General features: G+C 43.1%; 2 protein-coding genes across 3 annotated transcripts; one reads left to right on the top strand and one right to left on the bottom strand.

Moving 5' to 3' along the window:
- The first annotated feature begins 1,843 nt into the window (after positions 1-1,843).
- meis3 (myeloid ecotropic viral integration site 3) lies at positions 1,844-12,154 on the top strand. 2 transcript variants are annotated; one of them, XM_055879879.1, is made up of 13 exons: positions 1,844-2,475; positions 2,884-2,980; positions 6,315-6,454; positions 6,661-6,835; positions 7,009-7,059; positions 7,262-7,312; positions 7,512-7,661; positions 7,908-8,016; positions 8,280-8,425; positions 9,818-9,894; positions 10,243-10,301; positions 10,471-10,557; positions 10,815-12,154. In XM_055879879.1, the coding sequence occupies exons 2-13, from the start codon at positions 2,969-2,971 to the stop codon at positions 11,003-11,005; spliced, it is 1,248 nt and encodes a 415-aa protein (XP_055735854.1). In that variant the 5' UTR covers positions 1,844-2,475; positions 2,884-2,968; the 3' UTR covers positions 11,006-12,154. The 2 variants fall into 2 exon arrangements, with proteins under 2 accessions (XP_055735854.1, XP_055735853.1); XM_055879878.1 differs by having other exon boundaries at positions 1,844-2,481.
- rinl (Ras and Rab interactor-like) lies at positions 12,111-27,753 on the bottom strand. Its single transcript, XM_055879876.1, has 12 exons — positions 27,371-27,753; positions 27,079-27,131; positions 26,681-26,846; positions 23,471-23,579; positions 23,292-23,364; positions 23,103-23,194; positions 22,757-22,839; positions 19,391-19,622; positions 18,419-19,072; positions 17,903-18,220; positions 17,638-17,769; positions 12,111-16,394 (listed from the first exon to the last, which is right to left on the bottom strand). The coding sequence occupies exons 2-12, from the start codon at positions 27,123-27,125 to the stop codon at positions 15,790-15,792; spliced, it is 2,511 nt and encodes an 836-aa protein (XP_055735851.1). The 5' UTR covers positions 27,126-27,131; positions 27,371-27,753; the 3' UTR covers positions 12,111-15,789.
- Between the last annotated feature and the right edge of the window lie 159 nt (positions 27,754-27,912).

The following is a 27,912-nucleotide window of genomic DNA, read 5'->3' as shown; positions in this document are numbered from 1 at the left end:
TGTTCCTAGCTCCAAAAGTGCAGTAATATCTAACGATACACACAAATCTAAAAGTAAAAAAATTGAATTCAAAAATATATAAATATTAGGATGAGCAATGTTGGAGTGGCATTGACTAAAATACTGTAGAATATAATACAGTATATACACATGAAATGAGTCAAGCAGTATGGAAACATTATTAAAGTAACTAGTGTTCCATTGTTAAAGTGACCAGTGATTCCATGTCTAGGTACACAGGGCAGCAGGGTTGAGTAACCTAGTGGTAGCTGGCTAGTGACGGGAGTCACTTCAAACTGCCAGTGCTAAAGAGATGCTAGGCTATAAGGCTATAAGGGGGCAATCTGCATCCATTGTTTGACTTTTAAATTAATGATATATAGGCTACCCATTGATTCTTGAAGAATATATGTTAGAAATGCCTCAATGCCTCATGTTCAACTGTCGTACTCCAACAGAACCCAAAATACATAGGGTGGCCGCTTTGTTGTTGTTTCAACTGCAGATTCCCCCTTTAAGTCCTGAGGCTTTACCTCTAAAGTCATTATATTGGTGTCAGAAACGGGATAACATGGACTTCATTGAAGCACAAGGGTGTGCTTCCACAAGGGAATAGTCTAGTGGTTCAGCCCTACAACACCAGCAACCTCATCAATAAGTTTAGATCTTGTACAATAATGGCTTGGATGTTGGACTGACAAAGATAAGGGCATAGGGCACAAGTTCCAGTCTACCCCCGAATTTGCTGCAGTTGGCTACTATGCACAAGTAATCTCTTCATGAAGCCCTACACACAATATTGAAACATGCACCATACATGCATCGATTTTATTTATGTTTTTTAAATGTTGCCTATTAAATGTATACATTATTTTAACTCATGATGACAAACATAAAAATATCTGAATAGAATTTGAAATGGATGTATCCCTGTCAATCAATTAGAAATATCCTATTAAGCCGTGTAGTTAGTGACTTTTCCTGTCCGTTCACATTTTTCATTGATGCTATGGATTCGATGTTAGTGGGGTCTAAAGGCTATGAACATCGCTATTGTGAATTAACCTCCCGCGGTGTTAAAAGGCCGCAGATTGGTTGATGTTACGGCGCTCGCTGGCTGCACCCCAAGTCAAGCCCTAAGCCGCCCGCTGTGAAGCCTTGCCCCGGCCCATGTCCCTGCAACCGCGCTGCCGATTGAAGTTTGGCCGCCTGTTGGTCCCTCGCCGCGGGAGAGGGGAAAGAGAACCGTTTTCAATAATTATTATATTACTTTATAGTAATTTACAACACAAGACGAGGTCCACGGAGCTGTGAAAGTTTCCCCTCCAGTTAAAACGAGAAAACACGATTTTTAGAAGGCTAGCCTGGTTTTCACACATCTTCTGAACAATAAAATGGCCTGCTGTTCCAAGCAAAGTGGGGACATTAGGGCACTGTAATGGAGAAGACATATCAATTACATTAAGTCAACAAAAGCAAAAACCCACTACTATAGTCATTATCAGCCAATAAATGTATTGCCATGGGCCTATCCTATTGAAAACTATTTATGACCTGATTTGTCATCATAAAATAATGTTATCATGCGTAAAAACTATAGGACATTTAATAGCCTATTCTATAATTACTTTTATGATACCAAAATGCACTGTGGGGGGTTGTTCCAGAGTTGTTAAATTAACCTGGCTATACAGAAATGTATCAGAATTCTGAATTGTGCGGCCAATAACCAACATGGTAATATAGCCTATCAGAAAGAATCATCAGCATTTTCTGTGAATTGTACTTAATTTGACATGCTACTCAAAACAACAAATGCAGTTACTGAGAGTTGGGATACCGCAGATGCTTGAGGCGAGTGTTGGAAACAATACAGACATTATTTTCAGTAGCAATAACGATTGTATGGCGCCAATTAATAAATGCGCGCACTATCCTGCAGAGTATGGAATATAAAGACGACGAGATAATATTAAGAAAACGCTGTGTTCGAGCTCAAATCTTGGAGTTATCAGATATTAACTTGTCATGGCTCAGCAACGGTGAAAGGGAGCGAATAAACTGTGCTAATGCATGCTATGTGAGTGTAGAGCGTTCCATTGGAATAAAACGAGGGGATCCTGCGTTTGTAATGCGCGAGTGTGTGTGATAAGAAGGTGGGGGTTAGAGACCCCGTCGTGTTTTGACCCCCCAAACAACTCCCAACCGCCATCTCTCCCCTCACAGTCTCTGCCTCTCTCAATGTCTAAAGCAACATCGCCCATGTCGCTGTGAAATTTTCCAGCCTGTCGCGACAGCCCATGGACAGCGAGAACGACCAAAAAGGACGCAATTTCCCCTCACCAAGCATCTCGCCTGCGAGCCGGACCCAAAGACATAACGTGCGGACCCAACAGCGCGCTCTCGAAACCGAAGCCAATGCAGGATACCACGAGCACCGCCTGAGAGTGACTATAACCTACACGTCAAATCTAGGTTTCGGTGGGATATTTTATGAAATCATATTTTTCTGAAATAGTGTACTGTATTTCTGTAATCTTTGATGCCTGCATGTAACATAGCCTAATGGTTTATATGTTCTTATTAGTGATAGCTGTTCAATACACATCGCTTTTATGGTCGTGCACCTCTAAGTTTGGATCATAAAGCTGCTTGATTGCAATAAAAGTAACGATTCGATTCACTTCGGAATTATATGTAGTGTATTGTAGCCCATAGTAGCCTCGGCTATTGCTATAGCATAATCATGGTACACTCTGGGTCAGCTCTTGTTTTTTTTTATAACCAAACCCCTTCTTAATAATGATGAGATTAAATGTTTGATTCTACAACTGTTATAATTTCACCTCTATTCGTATATTAAAGAGCGCATTATTTCATCAGATAATCTATACAGGAGGCAGAACGCCTGCGCTGGACAGCCGCTCTGGTCTCATCCTTCCCAGAGTAGGATTGGCTTCCGTGTCGCATGGATAAGAGGGTAGGATGGCTGTTTACTCTATTCTACTGCATCCTTTACACTCACTCGTCGTTTGTAGTATCACGGTAGTGCGTATCCTTCTCTCCAGATAATAATCTTGCTAGTTTGGTTATTATGTAGCATTTTGCCTCTTTGCTCGGTCCTTACGTTTTGATGTAGCGCCCCTCGCTGTCTGTCTCGCCTCCCTCCCTGTCCTCCCTCGCGTAGGCCAAAGCTCCCAGCTATACAGCGCCAACGAAGGCAGCAGCCAATATGTCAAGGAGTTCACATCAAGCTATCAGAAGGAATAACCTTATTGACATAATTGTGCATGCTCTGAATATTCCTTAATAGACTGACCTGAACTAAATCATTAGGGTCGTGTCGATATAATGTCAAGCAGCCTAGTTTGACATGTGGAAATATCCTATACATTTCATATAGGTTACATTTCACATATATTATCTTGCTTATAAATTTGCTGTTCATTTTTCTTTATATTTCAATATAGGGTCACGTATAAATGAACAAGTGTCAGAATGATACTATTCTCATTATTTTGCAAGGGCTTTAGGACTATAAACATATAGTTTTTATATAGGGTGTACAACGTCTCCCTTGATAGCCATAAACGTTTTCTGGATTTCAATATGTATAGTGAAATATTTGAAATATAGGTTATTTAAAAGTGAAAATGTGTGTTTCCTGCAGCAATTAATAGTCGATTATAGGACCAATAAAAGTGGTTGTGAAAGTGGAAAGACATGTCCATATACAGTATGAGGTGAAGTGAGTAGGTCGAGGAAAAAGAGAGACAAGGAGAGGCAGACCAAGTCGTTAAGTAGGTCAACTCTTTTGCTACAGTGAGTCCACGGCTCGCGGATCTCGTTGCTATGTGCACTATGCAGTCAGTGGCCACTCTTTTCAATTCTTAAAGATAATTGCCATAGTAGGCTACTCCTGACATTGTATCACACACACAACACACACGTAACACACACGTAACACACACGTAGCAATAACCTGCTGAATATCAAAGACTGCAGACATAGGGTACCATCTTTTTTGAATAACTTGTCAAACTCCCATACAGTGAACGGTTGCTCTTTTCTGTATGTAATTACAATTTTAAAAAGATAATAGGTCAGATGAAATTTAGGATATTTGTTATCTGTGTTTTAATAACACGTTCGGCTTGCAGTTGAGTGAGGAATTTAAGAAATGTTGTCATATAGCCCGAGTGTCAACGGCTTCGTGTCGTGCAAATCAAAGAAACTTTTCCGGATAGGATTTTTCGGTTTACTGTAATTAGGCCTACAGATGACAATTACACAGTCGCTTTTTATTTACGTTTTACATTTGCTTTTCGTTATATTAGTGTAATCCGGTTACGAATTGAGTACTTTACGCAAATTAAAGTCAACAAAACAGGTACTTTCTTTGTTCAATTTGATTACAATTCAGACATAGGCTATAGGCTACTTTAGTTCACTGAAACAAGGTCAATAAAGTGTGTCAGTCAATTATCCATAATTAGCCTAATTCCGGTTATATGCAGCAATGGGAAGTGAATTTGATAAATTATATATGTTGTCCCATGCACTGTAAAATATACAGTGTATCCCACTGTTTACAATTGGTGACACTAGTCTGTCATTTGAGCATATGGCTATTAGGCGACCTTCAATAACGGAAAGAAAAGGCATCCGTTTGGAAACCTGCAGACCATTCTGTTTTCACATAACTACTTACGAATATTAGGCCTACATGTATGCTAAATGGAAAACTATTGACAACAACTCTATCACTTTTGATTGGAATAAGCAGGGTGTTGGGACAACATAGCATACGAATTTTAATTTACGTTCCCATTGTTGCTTCTTATTTTGAACATAGGCTACTCGAACGAAATACATTGCATTTGTCTGAATAATGAAACTGTGGAATGGATTTGGAAATATAGGCCTATAGTCGAATGTTTGCTAACTTTGTTTTTGCCAATAGGCAATCTGGTGGAAAGTGATTTGTATGTATTGAATATATTGGACATTGCAAGTTCAAACAAGTATTTGTATAGTTTATTCTAACGGTTTTATTACTTAAAAAAACTGCAATAACAAAATATGAAGGAAGCGCATGCTGCTATGTTATCCATCCACTGGTCTGTGGTTAATTGTTAGCATTAATATTTCTAATATATGTCATAGCCTATGTAGTAAAACACATGTTCAATTTAATTGCTGAAAAAAAATGAACGATATAGCCTATCCCTATATATTGTATAGCAAACTAAGCTCTCTCTTTGAACTATCCTGATTACGATGAGGATTGCAGTAAATTATAATCGTATTAACACCGTAAGTATTTCTCACATATGAAGCCCTTCTCTCAGCCTCATGCCTTTTAGGAACATTTGAAGAATTCATCTTCTTGATTTTGGTGCTTTGATCAGATGACGCACAGCCGCTACAGTCGCACTGTAATCAGAGAGCTCCTGAGTACACAAAGGCGCGGAATCTGATAGTGGTGATTGTGTTAATAGCGAGTATTCATAAAACAAAAGGTGGCACGACAAAACCGCAGAGCAGGTGCACGCTGTGATCACGCAGCCATATGGGACTATGATTGGCCATGCTTTAATCCAGGAGAAAACCACTGGCTTTTGCTGAAGAGCCTTGGAGACTGAAGTCAGCTACAGTTGAACACACATCAGCTCTGTAATGTTGAGAGAGAGATATGAGACTGACAGCGAAATAGAGAGCATAGGCTCATGTTTATGTATGAATCTCTGTGTGTTTGTTTATCTCATGTCAATTGTCCCAGGGTGGATGTAGCTTTTCCCTCTGAAAAACTGCTCAGCAAGGAGCCTCTAGTCAGTGTTTATGAAGGAGGAGAGAAAATTAGATACAGCTTCGAAGTGATCTGCTTCCATATTCACAGGGGGCCTCATCTTATAATTTCTCTCTCTCTCTCTCTCTCTCTCTCTCTCTCTCTCTCTCTCTCTCTCTCTCTCTCTCTCTCTCTCTCTCTCTCTCTCTCTCTCTCTCTCTCTCTCTCTCTCTCTCTCTCTCTCTCTCTCTCTCTCTCTCTCTCTCTCTCTCTCTCTCTCTCTCTCTCTCTCTCTCTCTCTCTCTCTCTCTCTCTCTCTCTCTCTCTCTCTCTCTCTCTCTCTCTCTCTCTCTCTCTCTTACTCACACACAGACACACATGTGCACACGCACGCACAAACACACACACAAACTTTCTCTACTTCTCTCCACAAGTCCTAGGTGTAAAACCAAAACAACACAATAGAGATAATTGAAATACACCCCAACACACATGTTGAACATGTTATCTCCCCCCTATTCCTCAGTATGAAGACCTGGTGCACTACTCAGGGTCAGAGGGCATGCCTGTGGGGGGGTATGGAGAGGCCATGAGGTCACTGCCCCCCCCTCACTATGGCCACACTGTCCCAGATTCCCTCAAACACCACAGGGACCAGATCTATGGGTGAGCAGAAAATAACTATTTCAGTGCAGAGTGTGTGTTTGTTTCATTTCATTCTAACAGTATGCATGTATATTTACTATCAGTGTGCTCTGTGCCTATATGCATTTTCCTGGATGTGTGTGTATGTATTGTGTACATGCATGTGTGTGAGGCGTGTGTGTGTGTGAGCTTAATGTGTTAACACTGTGTGTGTTCTGTGTGCACAGTCATCCCCTGTTTCCACTTCTGGCCCTGGTGTTTGAGAAGTGCGAGCTGGCCACCTGTTCCCCGCGGGATGTCACATCCCTCTCAGTGCCACCCCACCTCCAAGGCTTGACCAATCACAGTGATGTATGCTCCTCAGACTCCTTCAACGATGACATCGCAGCCTTCGCCAAACAGGTGAGTTACAGCTCTCCGAGCCGGCAGTGATTCATGATTGGATTTTAGATTAGAAGTTTAATAGTCACATGTACAGGGTTGCAGGTGTAATTACAGGGTACAAGGAAAATCTTAAACTCCGAGCTCCAACCATTATCCAAATGACCGTGGACGCCATTCCTTGTGTGTTTCAGATTCGCTCAGAGAAGCCCATTTTTTCAACAAATCCTGAACTGGACAACCTGGTATGAAAATAAATACAAATGTATATACTGTAACAGCAAAATAACCAAATGCTTATAGCCTGTAAGTCGCTCTGGATAAAAGCGTCTGCTAAATGACTTAAATGTAAATGTAAATGTACATGTATCGACACACACAGTAGAGATCGATTAAGAATAACTCAACGCATTGTGTTCATAGCTACCAATCTGTTCTTCTCCTCAGATGATCCAGGCCATCCAGGTACTACGGTTCCACCTGTTGGAGCTGGAAAAGGTGTCCTTCTTCACTCATCTAAAATCTATTCTCTCTCTGTCTCTGTCTCTGTCTCCTCTTACCCTTTATGATTCAGACTAGTGACTGCTGAAAGCAGGCAAACCAAATATGATCAGCCATCATACACCTAAACCATTACAGTACTATGCTATTTCCTGACAGCATCTCTTCTCCCTCTTCTTTGTCTTCTATTCTCCAGGTTCATGACCTGTGTGATAACTTCTGCAATCGCTACATTACCTGCCTGAAGGGCAAGATGCCCACAGACCTGATTTTGGATGATAGGGAGGGCGGGTCCAAGTCCGACGTGGAGGATTTCACTGGCTCCTGCACCAGTCTGTCGGAGCAGGTAGGTGACACCTGAATGACGATTGGCTAGACCAAGGAGAACATGAAAAATGAGCTCAAAAGTCTCAGATGTCTCAGCATATCTCTCTCTCAATATGTCTCTGAAAAAGACATTGATGAAGCCCTATTGGGCAAAATACTTGTCACTAAAGAGTGAAGAAATGTTCATTTCTTTCGCTACATTCTCACATCTTTTCCTGTTAATCTCAATATGTCTCTATCTCTTTTCTTCCCTCCCTCTCTGTAGAATCAGTCGTGGTTGCGGGACCCAGATGACTGTGCGTCCACTCCACTAGGGACCCCTGGCATGTCGTGTGGCCTGCCTTCACACAGCACAGACAACTGCAGCGATACGGGTACCTCTAACACACTAACTCATACACACACCTGCACAAACATACACTCATCTTTCTAATCACTTATGCTGACATAATCGACATAAACACATAAACCCATAAACCTGACATCAATAGGACATGTTAACACACACACACACACACACACACACACACACACACACACACACACACACACACACACACACACACACACACACACACATACACACATACACACATGCGTACTGTGCTAATGCCATATCTCTATTGTCCTCTGGCAGGGGATGGTTTGGATGGGGGCGTGGCCTCCCCCAGTACGGGAGAGGAGGACGAGACGGACCGAGACAGAAGGAACAACAAGAAGAGAGGAATTTTCCCCAAACTGGCAACCAACATCATGAGGGCATGGCTCTTCCAGCATTTATCGGTGAGAAAAGAGAGACAGTAGAAATAATAGTGAGAGAAGAATGATAGATAGAAGCAGAGAAAAGCAGAGGAGGGGAGCTGAGAGGAGAGGAAAGAGGGAGCGGATGAAAGGAGGAAGGGGACATCGTACAGGGTAATGCAAAACAATTAAGTTGAAAAAATAATTAAATGACAGAGAGATAATGTGTGAATAAGACGTTAAACGTTGAATAGTTCTGAACAGAGAGAGAACAATTGATGGTGAAATGTAGTAGTTCTGATAATTAGCAGTTATACTTAAAAACTCCAAAGTCATTCTCACTAATTATGACTGTTTTAGAGGAGAGAGAGAGAGAGAGAGAGAGAGAGAGAGAGAGAGAGAGAGAGAGAGAGAGAGAGAGAGAGAGAGAGAGAGAGAGAGAGAGAGAGAGAGAGGGAGAGAGAGAGAGAGATGGAGAGAGACGGAGAGAGAGAGGGAAAGAGCCATCAAATTTTACAACCATCTAAAAACAAGTGACCCCAAAACATTCCATCACACAGCTCTACAATGTCAAGAGATGAAACAAGAGAAGAGTCCCCTCAGCCAGCTGGTTCTGAGGCTCAGTTCACCAACCCAAACCAACCCCATAGAGCCTCAGGACAGCCCTCAGAAAATCTGGCCCAACCAAATCATCACAAAACAAAAATAAAAATATATCACATATTGGAAAGACACCACAAAAAATCTAAGTAAACTTCAATGCTATTTGGCTCTAAACAGACAGTACATGGTGGCAGACTATCTGAACATTGTGACTGATAGAAAACTGAGGAAAACATTGACTAGGCACAGACTCAGTGAGCACATTCTGGCTATAGAGACCGGTCGTCACAGACAAACCTGGCTGCCCAGAGAGGACAGGCTGTGCTCACTCTGCTCCAGGGGAGAGGTAGAGACAGAGCTGCATTTCCTATTACACTGTGACAAATACTCAGACCTAAGAGAATATTTCTTTCCCAAAATTATAATTCAATACAAAGAATTTGAAACTATAAATGAAGAAAAAAGTCAAATATGTATTATGTGAAAAGCCAAAATGTGCAGTTTTGGCAGCCAAATATGTGTCCTCCTGCCACAACCTGAGGGACAGCCAGTGAAAAGTGCAAAGTAATGTTGATAATATTTCCCATCTTGTTTTGTTTTGTCTTTCATACCAGGTCATGTGTCTTCTCAGTCATGTTGACACTGGTCTACTACCATTGCTTTAATGTTGTGGAGCCATTTGTGTGGGGTGTATGTGTGAGCCAAAATGATACATTTGATGATTTTATGGAATGATAATGTATGCCAAAAGCAAAGGCTAACCATGCTCCTGCTGAATCTCAACCAGTTTTGCAAATTCATAATGCCGTTGTTCTGAATGTCCCTTCGCAGCATCCATACCCTTCGGAGGAGCAGAAGAAGCAGCTGGCACAGGACACAGGACTGACCATCCTGCAGGTCAACAACTGGTCAGTACCCCCCTGATCAATAACCAATGATCAGCTCGTGTGTTTTACTACTGTACTGTGTCCCTCGTCGCCCGGTCCTTAGCGTGACCTTCACTGACCCCATCAATACTGATCAATCCATTATCACCCAGAGACCCATACGCCCTCTGTTCTAATGTGGCTTGACGGTGAACCATGAAAGGGTTTAAGTGGTTGAAAAGTGAAAGGTTAATATTCCACGCGTTAGTATTTTTCTCCATTAACTGGTGTTCTCTCCCTCTCCCGACTCTCCTTCTATTCCATCCTCCCTCTCTTTGTGTTCTCTGCTCCTATTCTCCCGCTTTTTCATATCCCCTCTGTCCTCTCCAGGTTTATCAATGCAAGACGGAGAATAGTACAGCCCATGATTGACCAGTCAAATCGCTCAGGTAATAATACCATGTTATTACCACCGTATTCCCACTCTAATGTATTGTTACTGATGTAGCTAGGTTGTATTAATACTATAGGTGTGTATTTTGAGTGAATATATGTATAGCTGATCTATATGGACATTCAGTCTAGGTGAATGATGTGGGTGTGTGTTTGGTTGACCAGGTCAAAGCGGTCCTTACAGCCCAGAGGGAGCAGCACTGGGGGGCTACGGACTGGACGGCCAAGCCCACCTGGCTCTTAGGGCAGCAGGTAAGAGACAGAGATAAGAGATAGAGATAAGATACAGAGATAAGATACTGGGCCATGTTCACTTAAGCAACAAAGAGAATAAAACGGACTCCTTTCAGTTTTTCCGTTTTAAAAGGTTTCGCTATGGTGAACTAGTGATTTATGGTCATGCCAGGAGGGCATGACCCTAGTGTTTTTACCAATCATTTGGTGCACACATTCAGTGGTAAACTGTAGTACCTACTAAAATCAATTTCTCTCCCCCCCCCCCCCCGCAGGTCTTCAGGGGATGCCGTCTCTTCCAGCAGAGTACCCCGGGGCCCTGCTGTCCCAGTCTGGCTACCCCCACGCCGGCCCGGCCCTGCACCCCTACCCCGGCCCCCACCCCGCCATGCTGCTGCACCCGCCGCCCCACCCCCACCCCGCCGATCCCCTCATAGGCCAGGGCCTGGACATACACGCCCACTAACTGAGAAGGAAGGGTGTGAAGGAGAGGGGAGAGGGGAGAGAGGGGCCATCCTGGGAGAGATGGGGGCTCACACACCCGACACACGCTAACTACGACAGCATGGCGCAGTCCAAATGTTTACATTCCCTGACCTCCACATAGTCACTCAACCCACTCAACCCACTGTCTGCAACATTCATACACTGCCCTTAACATACCACCGCTGGCCCCTCTTATACCATCAATAACATACTTACATTCCATCTCAGATGTAGACAAAGACACACACCACACTGAGCCCTTGAGTGTGAGCCAAGCCCACTTCAGGGTGGAAGAGGCGAGCGTCCTCAGCCCCTTCCCTCTCTACATACTCTATGGTGACAGTGAGCTGTCTGAATCCCAGGATAGCGCCCCTTCTAGGAGCATAGAGGAACACCCCACACGGACCACTGATCAGCCAACTTGCCTCTCTCTCCCTCCTGGCCTACTGACAAACCAAGCGGAAAGACAGGACCCATGTCGGACACACAGCTCCCGATCTGCCTGTGTCACCTTAACCTCTATAACCCTCAACGCCCCTCCTCCCAGCCTTATATGACCTCACACAGCCCAGGCTTGAAGTGTTGTGATTGGACAGGACGCCAGTGATGCACTCTGACCCCTCTCCACCTTATTTAATTTGAGTTTTTTTAGATCTATTTTTGTATTTATATGTGTGTCAGACAGACGCGACCTCACAAAAGTCCTGTGAACAGCGATCTTCCAGGGCGTCACTCTGCATGACTCTAATACAATATGAATGAGCTCAATTTGTCTCTCTCACTACCTTGGTTTGTTTAAATACGTTGGAATGAGTTGATCACTTACCTCCTTAAGATCCTGTCAGACATGAATAGTAGGGTTTACTGTGGGATCCACATCATAGGCCAAACAGTGAACACACACACACATGCACACATACACGATCCTGTCGAACCATTTCATGGTCCATGTTGTCTGCCATTGGGTTTAAGGAGGACAGCCAAAGGACTTTACACATGCTGCATCTTCCTCAGTCCCTTATGGGTCTGATCAAATAATTTATTTCCAAATGTTAATGATGAAAATTGATGATAATGATGTTACAGTTATGATTATACTTATAGTATTAAAAGCTTTCTTTTGTAAAAATGTGTGAATTACTTATTATTTGAGTTTGCCCTCTAATTATTTGCAGTTAGATGTGAAAGGTATACACAGTAGTGAAATACACAAATCGGTATTAGGTCATCTTGAAAATAGTCCTATTTTCCTGGTACAATCACATGTTGTCACTGTATGCTATTTGGCTCATTTTCAACTGATGTTTGCAGCAGCATTGTATCACCTTCTCTTCTTGTTTCTCTACTAGCCTAGCATCCTCCCTGGCCTCTCTCCCCCTCTCCTTTAGTTTAGTTCTTTGTTTGTTTTTTACTCCTCATTTTCTCTGTCTTTCCACATTCCTTCCTCATTCACTTCATACCTCCTCCCATCTGCAGGGCCATGTGCAACAAGGTTCAAATCCAAGCCAAAGTGATTACTCATTAAATGTCAAACACAATTCAAATGCATTTGGCCTGGCCTAAACCCCGCTCCTCCACCCGGCCATCCATTCAATCCCCACCTCACTCCTGTCATGTGATAGATGCAGCCTGCAGCAGGGGTCAGAGTTCATACAAGGGTCAGCAGGAAATGGCCTGGCTTTCTGACCCTTAGGGCTGACCCTAAGTCCCATCACTTATTTTCCTGTCCACACACTCATTCGCCTTGTCCATCTTGTCACGCTACCCTCCAGAAATGCTAGTCATGTCCAGCTGTAAATGTTGTCCCCAATCCGTGGACACACAGTTGGTTCATAATCTGTTGCACTGCAGGTCTATTGTTCACATCGAGCTTCCTGACCATATGCATGAGTTCATTTATGAATGTGTTCCTTTTTCTTATTATCTTGACTATGGAGCTTGAAAAGCACTTAAAATAAAATGTATTATTATTATTATTTAAACACTATGGTCCCATAAAGAAAATAATTGACTGTATGATAGTCTGAAGGAGATCTCGGAGCCAACAGACAGACAGCAGCAGTGAGATGCTATTCATACTGTTTTCACTTTATGATTGCTTTTGATAGCTAGAGTCCGTAGCCTCACACAAACACAAAATCCATTAGCTAGTGGAAATTGCATTGCATAAATGTGCCAATACTGGGAAAGAGAAGGGAGAGAGAACAGTGTGTACAGCCACAGAGCTCAGTGAGGGAAACGTATAGTGTGAAGTCATTATGACAACGAAGTCTATCTTAATAATGAAATAACCTTAAACTGGAGGAACTCGAAGGCTAGAGCAGGAGGAAATATTATAAACACACATTTTGGGGGCATACAGCTTTGTCAATATAACTGAAACCTAACCCAGATGTCTTCAATATTTGTGACAAAATTGTACAAATATAGTGAATCACAGCATGATTTTGGCAGACGTGTGTTACAGATGATTTGTGTTACATAAATGCTTTGAGGATTGTGTTTTGAGAAAGAAACCTATGCATACTCTGAATGATATAGCCATCAGTTCTGAATGAATGAAAATGTGCACGAAAAGACGAACAAATAAACTATTGGTAAGAAAATAGAAGTTTAGATGTCTGTGTGTATGTGGTTGGTTTTTAAGCGGAATGCAAAATGCTGAATGTGTGTGCGCGCACGTGTGTTTGTGTTTGTGTGTGGAGGAGGGCCTCTGTTTTATCATTAATCATTCAATTACACACCTGTCAGAGTTCAGACAAGTGGGAGAGAGCAGCGCAAAGGGAGGAGGAGAAAGAGAACGCTAGAGGAAAAGTGTCCAACTACAATGCCTCAACAAAGGGAAGCGGTTTGTGACAACGAATGAAAGAGCAGAATAGGACAATGGGACAAACAAAATAAGAGTGAAGGCCAGAGAGACAGTGACAGACTGAGCAGCTCGGTGACGTGATGTCCCATATGGAACGACCATAGTCAGAGCAGACAGGTCAGGAACGTACGATGACGCTCCACTCACTTTCATAAGTTTTCATTAAAACTCATGCAGGACGCGATGAAAAAAAGGAACCATATTATCTGTCAGCCGAAGAGGAAAACCAGAGTTTGTAGCGCCTACTGTCATTTACCACCGAGTTTAAACACTGTTTCCAGCCTGGGAACAACCGGGATGTGTAGCAGCCTGATGATGCATAAATTGGAGTAATGTTGTGAATAATTGATTGAAAAGTGTTTGGTCTTGATTCACAAATGCCTCTCATCTATTTATCACTATTAGGAGAGGCTGCCAGGCCCATTACAGCAGCTGCTCGTTAGATGTCTGTCAATCAAGGGGGAGGGGGAACACACACCAGGCACACTGATACTGGTATACATTTAGCGTGACGAACAGGTGATTGTGATATACTGTTAGTGTGAATATTCATGTTTTTCAGTATGTGTGTGTCTGTATATTGTCCTGGTGTTGCCTTGTGCTTGGATGTGCATGCACGTTGCGTATGTGAGTGGGTATCTTTGTGTGACCATCCTTTTCTCTCTTTCTCTCTCTCTGCAGCAGGACGGCTCCTACGTTTAGCTGCAGCTAGCTAGCGAATCCTAGCTTTAAATGCCCCAGGCGTCTGCCATCTGTGCGCTCGCCACCGCCATATATCTAATTTATGGCTGGAATGAATGTGTAATGTAGTCCCATGTATGCATAATACATCACGTGATCATATATGTAAGAGGTGTGTGTAGTAGATGTTAAGTCTCGCTCCCATCAGGTTTGACTGGGCTGATGAAGAGCCCAGATGTTTCTTAGACCTGGTTAAAAGATCGAAATGCAGGCAGAATGCCAGATGTCTCATTAGGCAAATTTGATTGGGTTTCTAATTTAAAATTCTGAATGAGGCGCTTCCATATGTATGAATGTATGGGAGGGCACGTGTGCGTGCGTTCATTTGCATATAAGTGTGTATATATTACAGTAGGTCCGTGTGTGCGCGCTTGTTTGTGTGACTTTGTCTATGGTAGTGGTACCATGTGTCTGTAATACATGTGCTTGTATAAATAAGGACCTGTCTGCGCCACTGTTCACTCTTTAGCATCAAAGTATTCTACTGTGCAGATGTCTATAATGCTGTCTGCAGTCTGCCGGATTACAGCATTCTAATGCATGGTCAAATAATGTAGATTAAAATAATAGAATGACAAGTTAAAATCAGAGTGCATATTACACACAACATAATACAGATCAACAGTAATTTCGTTATAGATGTTATTTCAGGCATCTCAACACATTTCTCTCCCTTTCTCAACATCCTTATGCGCTCCACTGTTATCATGCTTGACTACTAAAACCAAGACGAAACAGACAAAAAAGGTGTGGTACTGCAACCTAGTGGTCAACATGTAAAATACATCAACAGTGTTCTAACCATGGAGCCAGCCTGCTGATGGCCTAGCCTCCATCATTTGCCCCAAATTGACCATTTAATTGGCCCCACAGAGTAATTTCTCTAAGGAATGTCAATTAAAATATTACAAACGTCACAATTTGCAACACTCATGGGAAATATCTTCTACAAACAATTTAAAGCACATAATATTTCAAATGACCCAAATTCAACCTAGTCAGACCATTATCTTTGTCTTATTGGGTGTATTTCAATGCAACTGAAACCAGGAGTTGTAAAATAAATGTTTTGCTTAACACGTTTACATTACGTTTGCCAGCTAAGTGCTTGCGGCAAAGCCCAGGGTTCTAGACAGACTGGCTCCTCTGGGTCATCAGTCTCCCAATGGCAGCCCAGTCCACTCTGACCTCTGCTGACCTATCTGTGTGTCTGTCTGGTCATCTAGCTCCACTGACCTGGCACAGAGTTCCTCATGGACCCTGTGACTAACCTGCCCTTCCTCACTCTCCAAAACACACCTCCATGGTCTGACCCCTCCCTCCAAGTCCACTTCACTCCCGGCTGGATGTCCGTCCAACTCTTCTACTGTAATCTCTTTCTCCTTCCGAGGCGAGGCCTGGAGTTGTGCAGCTGGGGATCCTTGGCTCTCTGCTCTGCTACCCTCTTCCTCAGCTACCACCACCTCTGAGATTATGTGCAGTGCCTTGGCCACAACACTAGAGGGCGCCGGTAGGGCGCCAGTTACAGTTCCTGTGCCAGTTTCAGTCTCTGCATAACATAACTTCTCACTGTGCCCAGGTCTCCGGAGGGTCCTCCGATTTGTGCTGCGTCGTGACTGGTTGCAGTGCAGGGTGCGCCTGCGATGCCATTGGCTCAGCGATTGCTGGGCCTCGGTGCTGAGCTGGCGCGTGGCGAGACGAGGGCGGAAGCTGCTGATGTAGAAGAGAGAGGCATACAGGGACGTCAAGTAGTAACCTCCTGCAGAATAGAGAGACAGAGACAAATGTAGAAAGAGAGAGAAACAGACAGAAAGGGGGTTACTATAAGGTGTATGTGTCCATGTACACGTACAGTACCAGTCAAAAGTTTGGACACACCTACTCATTCAAGGGTTTTTCTTTATTTTTACATTGTAGAATAATAGGGAAGACATCAAAACTATGAAATAACACATGTGGAATCATGTAGTAACCAAAAAAGTGTTAAACAAATCAAAATATATTTTACATTTGAGATTCTTAAAAAGTAGCCACCCTTTGCTTGATGACAGCTTTGCACACTCTCTCAACTAGCTTAATGAGGTAGTCACCTGGAAAGCATTTCAATTATTAACAGGTGTGGCTTGTTAAAAGTTAATTTGTGGAATTTCTTTCCTTAATGCATTTGAGCCAATCAGTTGTGGTGTTGTTACAAGGTAGCAAAGAGAAACGACAGTCCATCCTTACTTTAAGACATAAAAGGTCAGTCAATGCGGAAAATTTCAAGAACTTTGAAAGTTTCTTCAATTGCAGTTGCAAAAAGTATCAAGAGCTTTGATGAAACTGGCTCTCATGAGGACCGCCACAGGAAAGGAAGACCCAGAGTTACCTCTGCTGTATTAGAATTAGAGTTACCAGCCTCAGATATTGCAGCCCAAACAAATGCTTCACAGAGTTCAAGTAACAGACACATCTCAACATCAACTGTTCAGAGGAGACTGCTTGAATCAGGCCTTCATGGTCAAATTGCTGCAAAGAAACCAATTCTAAAGGACACCAATAATAAGAAGAGACTTGCTTGGGCCAAGAAATACGAGCAATGGACATTAGACCGGTGGAAATCTGTCCTTTGGTCTGATTAGTCCAAATTTGAGATTTTTGGTTCCAACCGCCATGTCTTTGTGAGACGCAGAGTAGGTGAACGGATGATTTCCGCATGTGTGGTTTCCACCGTGAAGCTTGGAGGAGGTGGTGTGATGGGGCTTTGCTGATGGCTACTTTGAAGAATTTAAACTCTAAAATAAATTTTAATTTGTTTAACACTTTTTCAGTTACTACATGATTCCATATGTGTTATTTCAAAGTTTTGATGTCTTCACTATTATTATTAGAAAAATAGTAAAATGTAGAATGTAGAAAATAGTAAAAATAAAAAACCCTTGAATGAGTAGGTTTGTCCAAACTTTTGACTGGTACTGTACACTTTTCTGTGGGTCTGCATGATATGTCTGTATAATTCGTACCCTCTCCCTGCAGCTGTGTGGGGTCCAGTAGCTCCATCATGTAGTTAGTGTCCAGCTGCAGAGTGACCACATCACTACGCAGAAGCACCCAGGTCAGACACGGCAGGAAGTCATCAGCCCCATACACCACACCTGAGACAGAGGAGAGGAGGGAGTCAAAGGTCAAAGAACTCCAAACATTATCCTTAATAGAGAGAAATACCCTAACCAACGCTATTCATACACATACTGAGGCTGAGCAGGTCTACCCTGCACCACCACCCACCTGGGTTGGCATTGGCCGTCATGCTGTGGTAGATGGTCTTGCAGACCTTGAGCAGGATATGGACCTTCCTGCTGGGGGAGTAGGACTGGTGCATGGCTGACCACCTCTGCTGGATCTTCTCCAGGGTGACAGGGTCAGGGACCCCCGCCCCAGGCGTCCCTTCCAGCTCCTCCACCCCCCGGCCCTCCAGGAGCCGCTGGTTCTCCCTCAGCTTCCGCAGGCTACCGTCATGGTCCCAACAGCTCTGGAGGCAGGTGTACAGGTGGGCGCTCACAGGCTTTAGGGCCACCTTGTGTAGGGAGAGCTCCAGTATGGCATCTAATGTAGATAGAGGACAGAGATAATGGAGGATTAGGAGAGACTGAGGTGTTAGAAACCAATTCTGGAAAATGATGTAGTTGAGTATTTGTCCGTTTTGGCTTCGTAGTGCATCCTGAACTAAAGCTGAACCGTTTTTTTGTATAATAGTAGTGATATTCTGTCTTCGAACACTAATTTGTTAATGGATGGACTCACCCAGCTCCCCGTCGGGTGTGTCCGCCATACTGTCTATGAGGATGTGTATCTCAGGACAGTCCAGCAGTGTCTCTCTCAGGGCAGTGAGAGCCGTACGCACCTCCTGAAGCAGGTCCGCACCTGTCATTCCAGGGGTAAACCCAGCCCCCAGGGTCATCTCAACGAATCCCATCACTGCCTCGGCAAACAAACCACCCCTCCGCTTGCTGAGCTCCTGCACCCGCTTGGTCATCCTCTTCTGTGGACACCCCAGCCCACCAATGGCCAGGCCCACAGCCGAGAGGCGGTGTTTCACCTTGTCGGCCAAACGATGCGAGGGGTGGGGGGAGTGGGAGGGGCTGGTGACCGACTCCGGCTCCTCCTCCATGCTGCTGATTGACAGCGAGTCCATCTCCAGGGAGGGGGGGCGGAGGAGGGAGGGGGGTGGCGGTTTGGAGAGCCATACCCTGTCCTCAACCCAGGACACCCTGTGAGGGGACTGAGGGGCAGGGCTGAACAGGGGCTTGGGGTCTGAGGGGGGCCTGGGGTTGGTAGTGCGGTCCTGGGTCCATGTTCTATCGAGTGACTCAATGGAAGCATCCCTACTGGGCCTCCTCAGAACCACCCCTCCTGTTGGGGTGGGGGGAGACGGGGTAGCCTGGACTACAGGAGACCCTGGAGATAAGGAGACAAGACCAAACATATCAGTTAGTCGTTGGTTGATCTTGGCATAATGGCTCTATGATGTCTCATTAGCTCCTACAGTGAGAAGGGTGATTAATGCGGTGACATTTTTCCACAGACAGGATGGACAAGGATAATAAAACAAGGTCCAATGCAGCCATTTTTTTTTATCTCAAGATCAAATAATTTCAGCTCTTACATCATTTTCACAATTTAATTATTCCAACCTCATAGTGTGGAAATAAATATAAATCATAGGTAAATCATGTTTTTGACCACACTGGGTCTTTAACAGCAAAATCACTTTACCTGGATTATCAGACCTGGAGCTGTAGGACTCCTGCTCCATTGAGATAGCTCTCTTAGTAAGAAGGCCCGCCCCTGACCAAGGTCTTGTTGTACTCAGTCGTCTCTCACGCCTATAATTCGCTGGCCGATTAACTCGCTGTGGGCTGGTTGGTTGATGGGTCAGCCAGTCATCGCCATGCTCATGGAGATAGAGTGGGTTGATGATGCACAGAGCACCATTGGCTGCTGTCAGCTATTGAACAGAAGACACAGTTGAGAGGGAGCTTGACTATGTATTTAAAAGGCATGAATCACATCAGGATCTTTCCGAAAATTAAAAATGATTTGAATTTGATACAATGGTTTATGGTTTCAGTATTAAAGGCCATTTTTATCTCAATATCAAATCATTTCTGGAGAACAAATAAAATACCTTACTATATTAGTTTAGCATTAAAATGGTCAAAAAGAAACAAAAAAAGTTTTTTTTAGCAAAACAATCTTTCTCAATCAAGAATTTTGACAGGTCTGTCTGGGAGAGGTCTGAGTGGAGAGGGGAAGGGCCCCAAAGCAGAGGGGCCTAATGAGAGAGAGGTTATTGACAGAGAGGTTTGGTACTCTCTTTGTCATTGGTGTATTACACCTTATTCCGCCTGGTGTGGTAACCAGGCAAGCCAAAACTTAACCCATGCAAAAGTCCACACATGCATCCTGTATATGGGAGCCAGCAACTATCAGGAAATAACACTAACCACGTTTCCTTCCACAGTTTATGTGAGTAAAGTCATACCGTATAAAAAAAAAAGTAATGACAGCTTTGATGGAAACAGGAAGTTTCGGTATAATTCTTAAAATGCAGACAGATAATTTGTTTGTTCGACATGGTGGGATCTTTTAGTGTCTGTAAAATGTATTATTTGAGAAATTGCGGTGAAAATGCCTTTATGCGCAAATATTGGTATAATAACCATAATATTGAAGTAAAATCACACAATGATATGGTATGTGGTCCTCCTACTATGACTGGGGAAACCATGCCGTTTGATAGGCTACAGATTAAATACATTATGATGAGCCTCCCGAGCAATGGTCTAAGGCACTATCGCAGGGATTGAGGCATCACTACAGACCCAGGATCGGTTTGGCAGGGGGGGGGGGCTTTACTTGGCTCATAGCCTTCTAGCGACTCCTTGTGGCGGGCCTGGTGCCTGCAGGCTGACTCCAGTCATCAGTTGAGCTGTGTTTCCTCGACACATTGCTGCAGCTGGCTTCCAGATTAAGCAGGCGGGAGTTAAGAAGAGCGGTTAGGCGTGTCATGTTTCGGAGGACGCATGACTCGACCTTCGCCTCTTCCGAGCCCGTTGGGAAGTTGCAGCGATGAGACAAGATAGTAATTTGATCGCAATTTGATATCACGAAATTGGGGAGAAAATGGGGGTAAAAAAATAAATATTAATAAGTTATGATGAACTTCACAGAGTGATATAAGTGCACGGTGATGTTAATGCTCCTTTCCAATAAATAGAGAGTCTTATTCTGGTGACATGATGATCGATACTTGCCTGCCATTTGATAAATACAATTATTCTTGCTCTTATCCATAATAATCTCATCATGTAAAGTAGCCTATCCTCACTGTATCTGTGAGCTGTTGGCTAGAGCACACGTGCCAAGACCAGAGTAGTCACATTTGCTATTTAACGCAGCACTTTGTGACAAAACTATCAGTAGACTTGAAAATGCGATGGAAGCACATTGAACTTTCAATTTTTGTTCTGTACTTGAAAACTTAAGCGAAAATGTACATTGTGTGTGCACTGTCATCGCGCACTGATTTCTATCCACAACAAGTCCGTTTGGTGGAAACACAGCACTGGTGGGAAAATGTGCAAATTTTCTTTATGCAGATTCTAGAATATTCACTAATTGGAAGGAAACCTAGCTACTGATATAATTACAGTGTTAGCTTTGTAGCGGTATTTATTAGAGAGGGGCAAAGAAAGATTGTTCGGGCGCCAGGCAGGTATTAACCATGCCGAAAGGAAAAGAGTAGAATAGAGAGAGTACCACTACCAGACCCACACACATCAGCAGAAGAGACTGCCTAGAGTGCAGCCTGTTTACCAGATAGCCAGCGGAGAGAAAAGAGAACACACCCTATAAAACCCACAGCACAGGGGTAACCCCACCAATAATACCTCATACAATAATAATAATAATAATAATAATAATAATAAATGGCAGAGCAATTGAACAGCAACTTCATACCAGAAAGAACCCAGTCATCAACAGAGGATTTGCAATCTGTATTATCTTCCAGTGGAGGAGGGCAGAGGGTATGAATGTGGGGGGTGTTCATCGACACAACAAAGGCCTTAAAAATGTCCACAATCTTCTCGGCCACATGTCCTTAGTACACCCCGCCTCAATACAGTTCAAATAACAATACACAACTTTAAAGCAACCTCCCTTTTAACTAAAATGTCCACCCAAATACTTCTGGCAGGGCAATAATAGTCCAGCTCCAAGGAACTTCAATGGGAAGTGCATTAGGAAAATAGAGAGTCTGTTTCAGGGTAAAGCACTGGAATGATGGAGGGAAGAGAAAGAGATCTTAACTGTGGTCTTCAGGCGTGCAGGTGTACTGTCTGACTGTCCGATGGTTTGTTGGTTTGTAGTTTAAAGCTTCGCAACAATGTTGCTACTAATCCATGCGATCCATAACCGTCGCGGTCCCAAACGAAAACAACCACGACGTAGCGCGATCACACCGATGATTGAGTTAAATACTTTATAACTATATACGCTGAAAACAAACAAAACTTCTGCAGCATAGCACACCCAATCAAACTGTCGCGCCACCCAAGAGCTCCTCCCCAAAGAGCTGAACGAGCTGTCTTTATTTCCTCCTTCCTTACTGCTCATGCGCTCTTAAAGTGGCAGCGCACGGTGAAGGCTCCGTGCAGGATTTCGCCACAGCTTCTTCAGCTGTACAATATGACATCAAAACACAATAAAAACATATTTTTTACTGACTGCCCTGGGCCTTTAAAACCTATATAGATTTGAAAATGGACATACAGTATTCAAATGTAAGATACAACTCTTTGAATGAAGAGCAAAAGGACCTGTGACATCAGTCTGAACTGAGGTACACTGCATCTCACCTATGATGCTGAGAGTGACAATTGACTGGATAACATTACAAAGCACTAGGAGAACCCAAAGCAGACATCTGCTTTTCTGTGTGAACCACATGTCAAACCATGGCAACACATCCACTAGAGTGGGTCTCTAACTACATGTCATGTTAAAGCGGAATATAAGACAGTGAATAGGTCCCAACCTTTATAGACAAGTTATGAAGCTATGAATGCAACTGATTACCTGTATGGTGCACATGGCAGTACCAGTAGCCCTCTGAGTCATGTGATCAGGCTGGAGGTCAGAGGTGGGACACAGCCAGGATTCTATATACAAACAGACACACAAAAAGAGAGGGAGGAAAATATATGAAACATTAGAACGAGAGAAGAGGAGGTGGTCGTTGTCAAGAGGAGGTAGAGGGAGGGAGAGGAAAAAGAGGAGCACATAGAGGACAAGACGTTTGATATGAAGTGACTAGGATGGATGACAAGGAGATAGTTGTGCAGAAGGACTGAAAGGAAGATGATAAGTGGAAGAGAGCGTGGGTGAGGAAGAGGAGAGATGGAGAGGGTGAATTCAGACGTACTGGGACCCAGCTGGGACAGACTGTTGGACTGTGGCTGATCTGTTAGACTGTAGAGCCACGGAGGGATGAACAGACACACTGGCAACACGTCCCTGGGAGAGAGAGAGAGATTCATGAAATACATCAGATGCATAACTGATAAATACTGTAGTTAGTATACAGTATATACCGTAGGTTGTTGTAACTCACCTGCTCAGAGAGTAGAAGAGCACTAACTGGGCCAGATCAGAGAAGCCTAAAAATGACTGAGATAGCTGATAAGCTGAGAGAGAAGAACAACGAGGTTATTATAAGGCGTACAACAAATTTGAGATGAACTTATTTTTAAACAGGGAAGTATATCAATGTTGAGGTCTTGTCTTGCCTACCTGCACCAGTGCGTTGTATGGGGTTGTCTCTGACGTGTCCACTCTCTCCTCCAGTGACCACACACAGCAGGACGGGCTGGGAGGCAGAGTCCCTCAACACCAGGAAGCTCTGTGAAAGGAGAGAGAGAGGTGACGAGAAGCCTCATTACTCTGTGTCTGGGCGTTAGGAAACATTGACTGTGCAGAGCAGCTTCACAGAAAAGGACAAGATGGATTTACATTTTTCTGTGGAACAGTCATTCGAGGCCTAGAGAAGTGAGCAAGCCAGGCTAACCTCACACCAACGCTAACTAAGTGGCAGAGAATGTGCAAGCACAAATAACACACACATATTCAAATACATGTACGCACCAAAAACTCACAGCAAAATAAGTGAGCATGCGCACACACACGCAATAGACCTACAGACACAGTGCAGGAAGTGGGTTTGATGAACAGTGTGTTCAGGAATAGATGACTGACTGTGATAGCGAGAGACACATTGGTATGTTCACTTTGCGTCAAGTCAAAAACAAACTATAGGTATCAGCAGTTTGATGCAAGGCAAGCTATATTTAATATCAAGTTCTCTAAATATCGATGCATATCGTCAACTAAACCTGCGGAAGAGAAATTAACTTTGTTCACATCATCATTTGCAATGACTAGATAGTGCCTTCACAAAGTATTCATACCCCTTGACTTATTCGACACTGTTGTGTTACATCCTGAATTCAATATGGACTATAGATATTTATAAACTGGGTGGTTCGAGCCCTGAATGCTGATTGGCTGACAGTCGTGGTATATCAGACTGTATGCCACGGGGATGACAAAAAACATATTTTTACTGCACTAATTAAGTTGATAACCAGTTTATAATAGCAATAAGGCACCTCGGGGGGTTGTGGTATATGGCCAATATACCATGGCTAATGGCTGTGTCCAGGCACTCCGCGTTGTGTCATGCGGAGGAACAGCCCTTAGCCGTGGTATATTGGCCATATACCACACCCCTCGTGCCTTATTGCTTAAATATATTCTCACCCATATACACACAATACCCCATAATGACAAAGTGAAAACATGTTTAAAAATATTTTTGCACATTGAAAATGAAATATTGAAGTATTAAATTTACATAAGTATTCACACCCCTGAGTCAATACTTTGTAGAAGCACCTTTGGCAGCGATAACAACTGTGAGTCTTTCTGGGTAAGCCTCTAAGAGCTTTCCACACTGGGATTGTGCAACATTTGCCACTTATTATTTTCAAAATTCTTCAAGCTCTGTCAAATTGGTTGTTGATTATTGCTAGACAACCATTTTCAAGCCTTGCCGTAGATTATCTAATAGACTTCAATCAAAACTGTAACACGGTCACTCAGGAACAATTGATGTCTTCTCAGGGTAAGCAACTCCAGTATAGATTTGGCTTTGTGTTTTAGGTTATTGTCCTGCTGAAAGGTGAATTCATCTCTCAGTGTCTGATGGAAAGTAGACTGAACCAGGTTTCCCTCTAGTATTTTGCCTGTGCTTAGCTCCATTCCTTTTCTTTTTGTATCCTGAAAAACTCCTCAGACCTTAACGATTACAAGCATACCCATAACATGATGCAGCCATCACTATGCTTCGAAATATGGAGAGTGCTACTCAGTAATATGTTGTGTTGGATTTGCCCCAAACATAACACTTTTTATTCAGGACAAAGTGAATTGCTTTGTCACATGTTTTGCAGTATTAATTTAGTGCTTTGTAGCAAAAAAGATGCATGTTTTTTAATACTTTTCACTGTCATTTAGGTTAGTATTGTGGAGTAGCTGCAATGTTGTTGATCCATCCTCAGTTTTCTCCTATCACAGCCATTAAACTCTGTAACTGTTTTAATGTCACCATTGGCCTCATGGTGAAATCCCTGAGCCGTTTCCTTCCTCTATGGCAAGTGAGTTAGGAAGTACACCTGTATCTTTGTAGTGACTAGGTGTATTGATACACCATCCAAAGTTTAATTAATAACTTCACCATTATCAAAGGGATATTCAATGTCTGCTTTTTTATTTTTACACATCTACCAATAAGTGCTCTTCTTTGCGAGGGCACCTCCCTGGCCTTATGGTTGAAACTATGTTTGAAATTACATGTAATTGTGTGTGGGGGGTACAGAGATGAGGAAGTCATTCAAAAATCATGTTAAACACTATTATTGCACACACAGTGAGTTCATGCAACTTATTAAGTGACTTGTAAAGAAAATTTTTACTCCTGAACTTATTTAGGCTTGTCATAACAAAGGGGTTGAATACATATTGACTCAAAGACATTTCAGCGCTTATGTAAAAATGTCAAAAAACACAATTCCACTATGACACTATGGGGTATTGTGTGAAGGCCAGTGACAAAAAATCTCAATTGAATCAATTTTAAATTCAGGCTGTAACACAACATTTAGAAAAAGTCAAGAATAACATGTTAAGTGTTGCTCGTTCTTACAGTGCTACTGCCTATCCACATGGATAATGTGTTGGGGGGAAAAAACCTTGTTAAAGTGCTTTTCTTATCCCACCAATTCAACCTAAACCCTGACATACAGTCGTTTTTACAGTGTAATAGGATGCTGTATCCAGATACTGGATCCTCATTGTCTCACCGTACTCACTTGTCACAGAGGCTGATCTTGTTAAGAAAGGTTCCTTAAGATAGCTGGGGTTCTTTAGCAAACCGAAAATATTTTCTGCATCGATCAAATTCTACGCCACTACTCAGTTTGCTCCTCTTTCTTTCAGTCCATCTGTATCTCTCCTCTCTTACTCTCTCACACATGCAACACTTCTGCATTAATTTGCTTTTATGCAAAGTAAGGAGAACTACAAGTGCAACTCGACATGCTGTAAGTGCCTGCTTCCATTTCATCTGTAATATCGCAGCCTGTCCACATGCTAACCTAATGTACCACGGTCACCTGGAGGATAGGCCTAAGGGCCTGAATACAGAGGTCAACCATGAGGTCAGATAGTAGATAGTGGCATGGACCTACACAGTGTGTGGCCGTCCCAAATGGCAGCCTATTCCCTACATAGTGCCCTACTTTTGTCCAGAGCCATATGGGCCCTGGTCAAAAGTAGTGCACTATATATGGTATAGGGTGCCATTTGGGACGGACACACACTGTGTAGGTCCATGCCACTATCTACTATCTGACCTCATGGTTGAGGGTAGTGGGGGAAACTCACCCCAGCAGGCCGGCCCCAGAGGGCAGCATGGGCACCGTCTCTATCCCAGGGGCCCCCTGGGGCCCAGGCATCCTGACACAGTCGCAACCTGTCTAGCAGGGTCAGGGTCCTCCTTGAAACTCCATCAGTAACCTCATTCTCTGTCCTCACCGTGCCACTCACACCTCTAGAGATAATGGCACAACAAGGGGTAATTAGAGGCTCCATAATATGCTGTTACAGCATACAGGGGCGGTTTACCAGCCTAGTCCTGTACTAAAAAGCAAGTAAGATTTAAAATGCCTTTTAATCCAGGACGACGTTTAATCAGTGTCCTGGAAACCGCCACAGAGCTTGTATAAAACTGAGATCTATACCCCGTGTAGGTCCCATCCATGGGGTGGAGAAAAGATCCTCACCTGTGAGAGTCATCCTTCTTATCCTGATCTTCCAATCCCCTCATCATCCCAGACTAAAGAGGATACCACAGAAACATAGTTGTACAGAATGTTTAGTGTATGCCAACCGCAAATAGATTACGATTAAATCCAATATATCAACATTAAAGATTTTTTTTAAAGAACATTAGAAAAAAATTGCCATTTGAAAGTTATTCTGGAATAGAAGAGTGATTTAATCCTTCTTCAACACACATTTAAAGGGATAGTTCACCCAAAATACATTATTTTGTCATTAAAAAGGGTTACTTACTGTTAATAGGCCCTATATGGCTGTTTTCAAAGTAGCTGTGACTTTATGTGGCTTCCCTTCAGCCTGACAGAAACTCCACAGATCTCTTCATGTTGTAACCTTGTGCCAACAGATTGTCCTTTCACATTCTAACTACGTTGCTCAACAATTTATCTTATTGGGGAAAAATTACAGGGTAAAAAAAATCCTAATGCAGACTTCGTACCTTAGCAACATAGCATTTCGCTGTTCCGTCAGAAGTATATATTGTGTCGACGCTTTACCTGCCTCTACCACACTCGACTACACACCTTGACATTTGATGTTGCACTTTCACTTGCTCACAAGTTCTCAACTTATTTTTGTTTTCTCATTCTCTCCTCCTCCACCCCCCCCCCCCCACCCCACCCCCATGTGGTTAACCTTGCTAACACATTTAACATAGAAAGAAATTAGTCTGCTTAGCCTTTTTTTCTCAAGACCTGAATAATACTGATCTCCCTCTCTTTTACTCACAGACAAATCTGTGTGTTGCACTTTAGAGGTGAAAACACAGACAAAAT

Source organism: Salvelinus fontinalis, chromosome 24 (genome assembly GCF_029448725.1).
Source record: "Salvelinus fontinalis isolate EN_2023a chromosome 24, ASM2944872v1, whole genome shotgun sequence".
Lineage (NCBI taxonomy): Eukaryota > Metazoa > Chordata > Actinopteri > Salmoniformes > Salmonidae > Salvelinus > Salvelinus fontinalis.
Note: the sequence above shows the minus strand (reverse complement) of the source record. Positions and strands in the feature narration are given on the sequence as shown.

What these genes read in the sequence shown, in the direction of transcription:
- meis3 (XM_055879879.1), top strand. An exon ending in CACAGGGACCAGATCTATGG is followed by an intron (nt 6,455 to 6,660) that starts GTGAGCAGAAAA and finishes CTGTGTGCACAG; the next exon opens with TCATCCCCTGTTTCCACTTC. An exon ending in TGACCAGTCAAATCGCTCAG is followed by an intron (nt 10,302 to 10,470) that starts GTAATAATACCA and finishes TTGGTTGACCAG; the next exon opens with GTCAAAGCGGTCCTTACAGC.
- rinl (XM_055879876.1), bottom strand. Translation starts at nt 27,125, where the DNA reads ATGATGAGGGGATTGGAAGATCAGGATAAGAAGGATGACTCTCACAG. An exon ending in GACGGCCAATGCCAACCCAG is followed by an intron (nt 17,770 to 17,902) that starts GTGGGTGGTGGT and finishes CCTCTGTCTCAG; the next exon opens with GTGTGGTGTATGGGGCTGAT. An exon ending in CACACAGCTGCAGGGAGAGG is followed by an intron (nt 16,395 to 17,637) that starts GTACGAATTATA and finishes TCTATTCTGCAG; the next exon opens with GAGGTTACTACTTGACGTCC.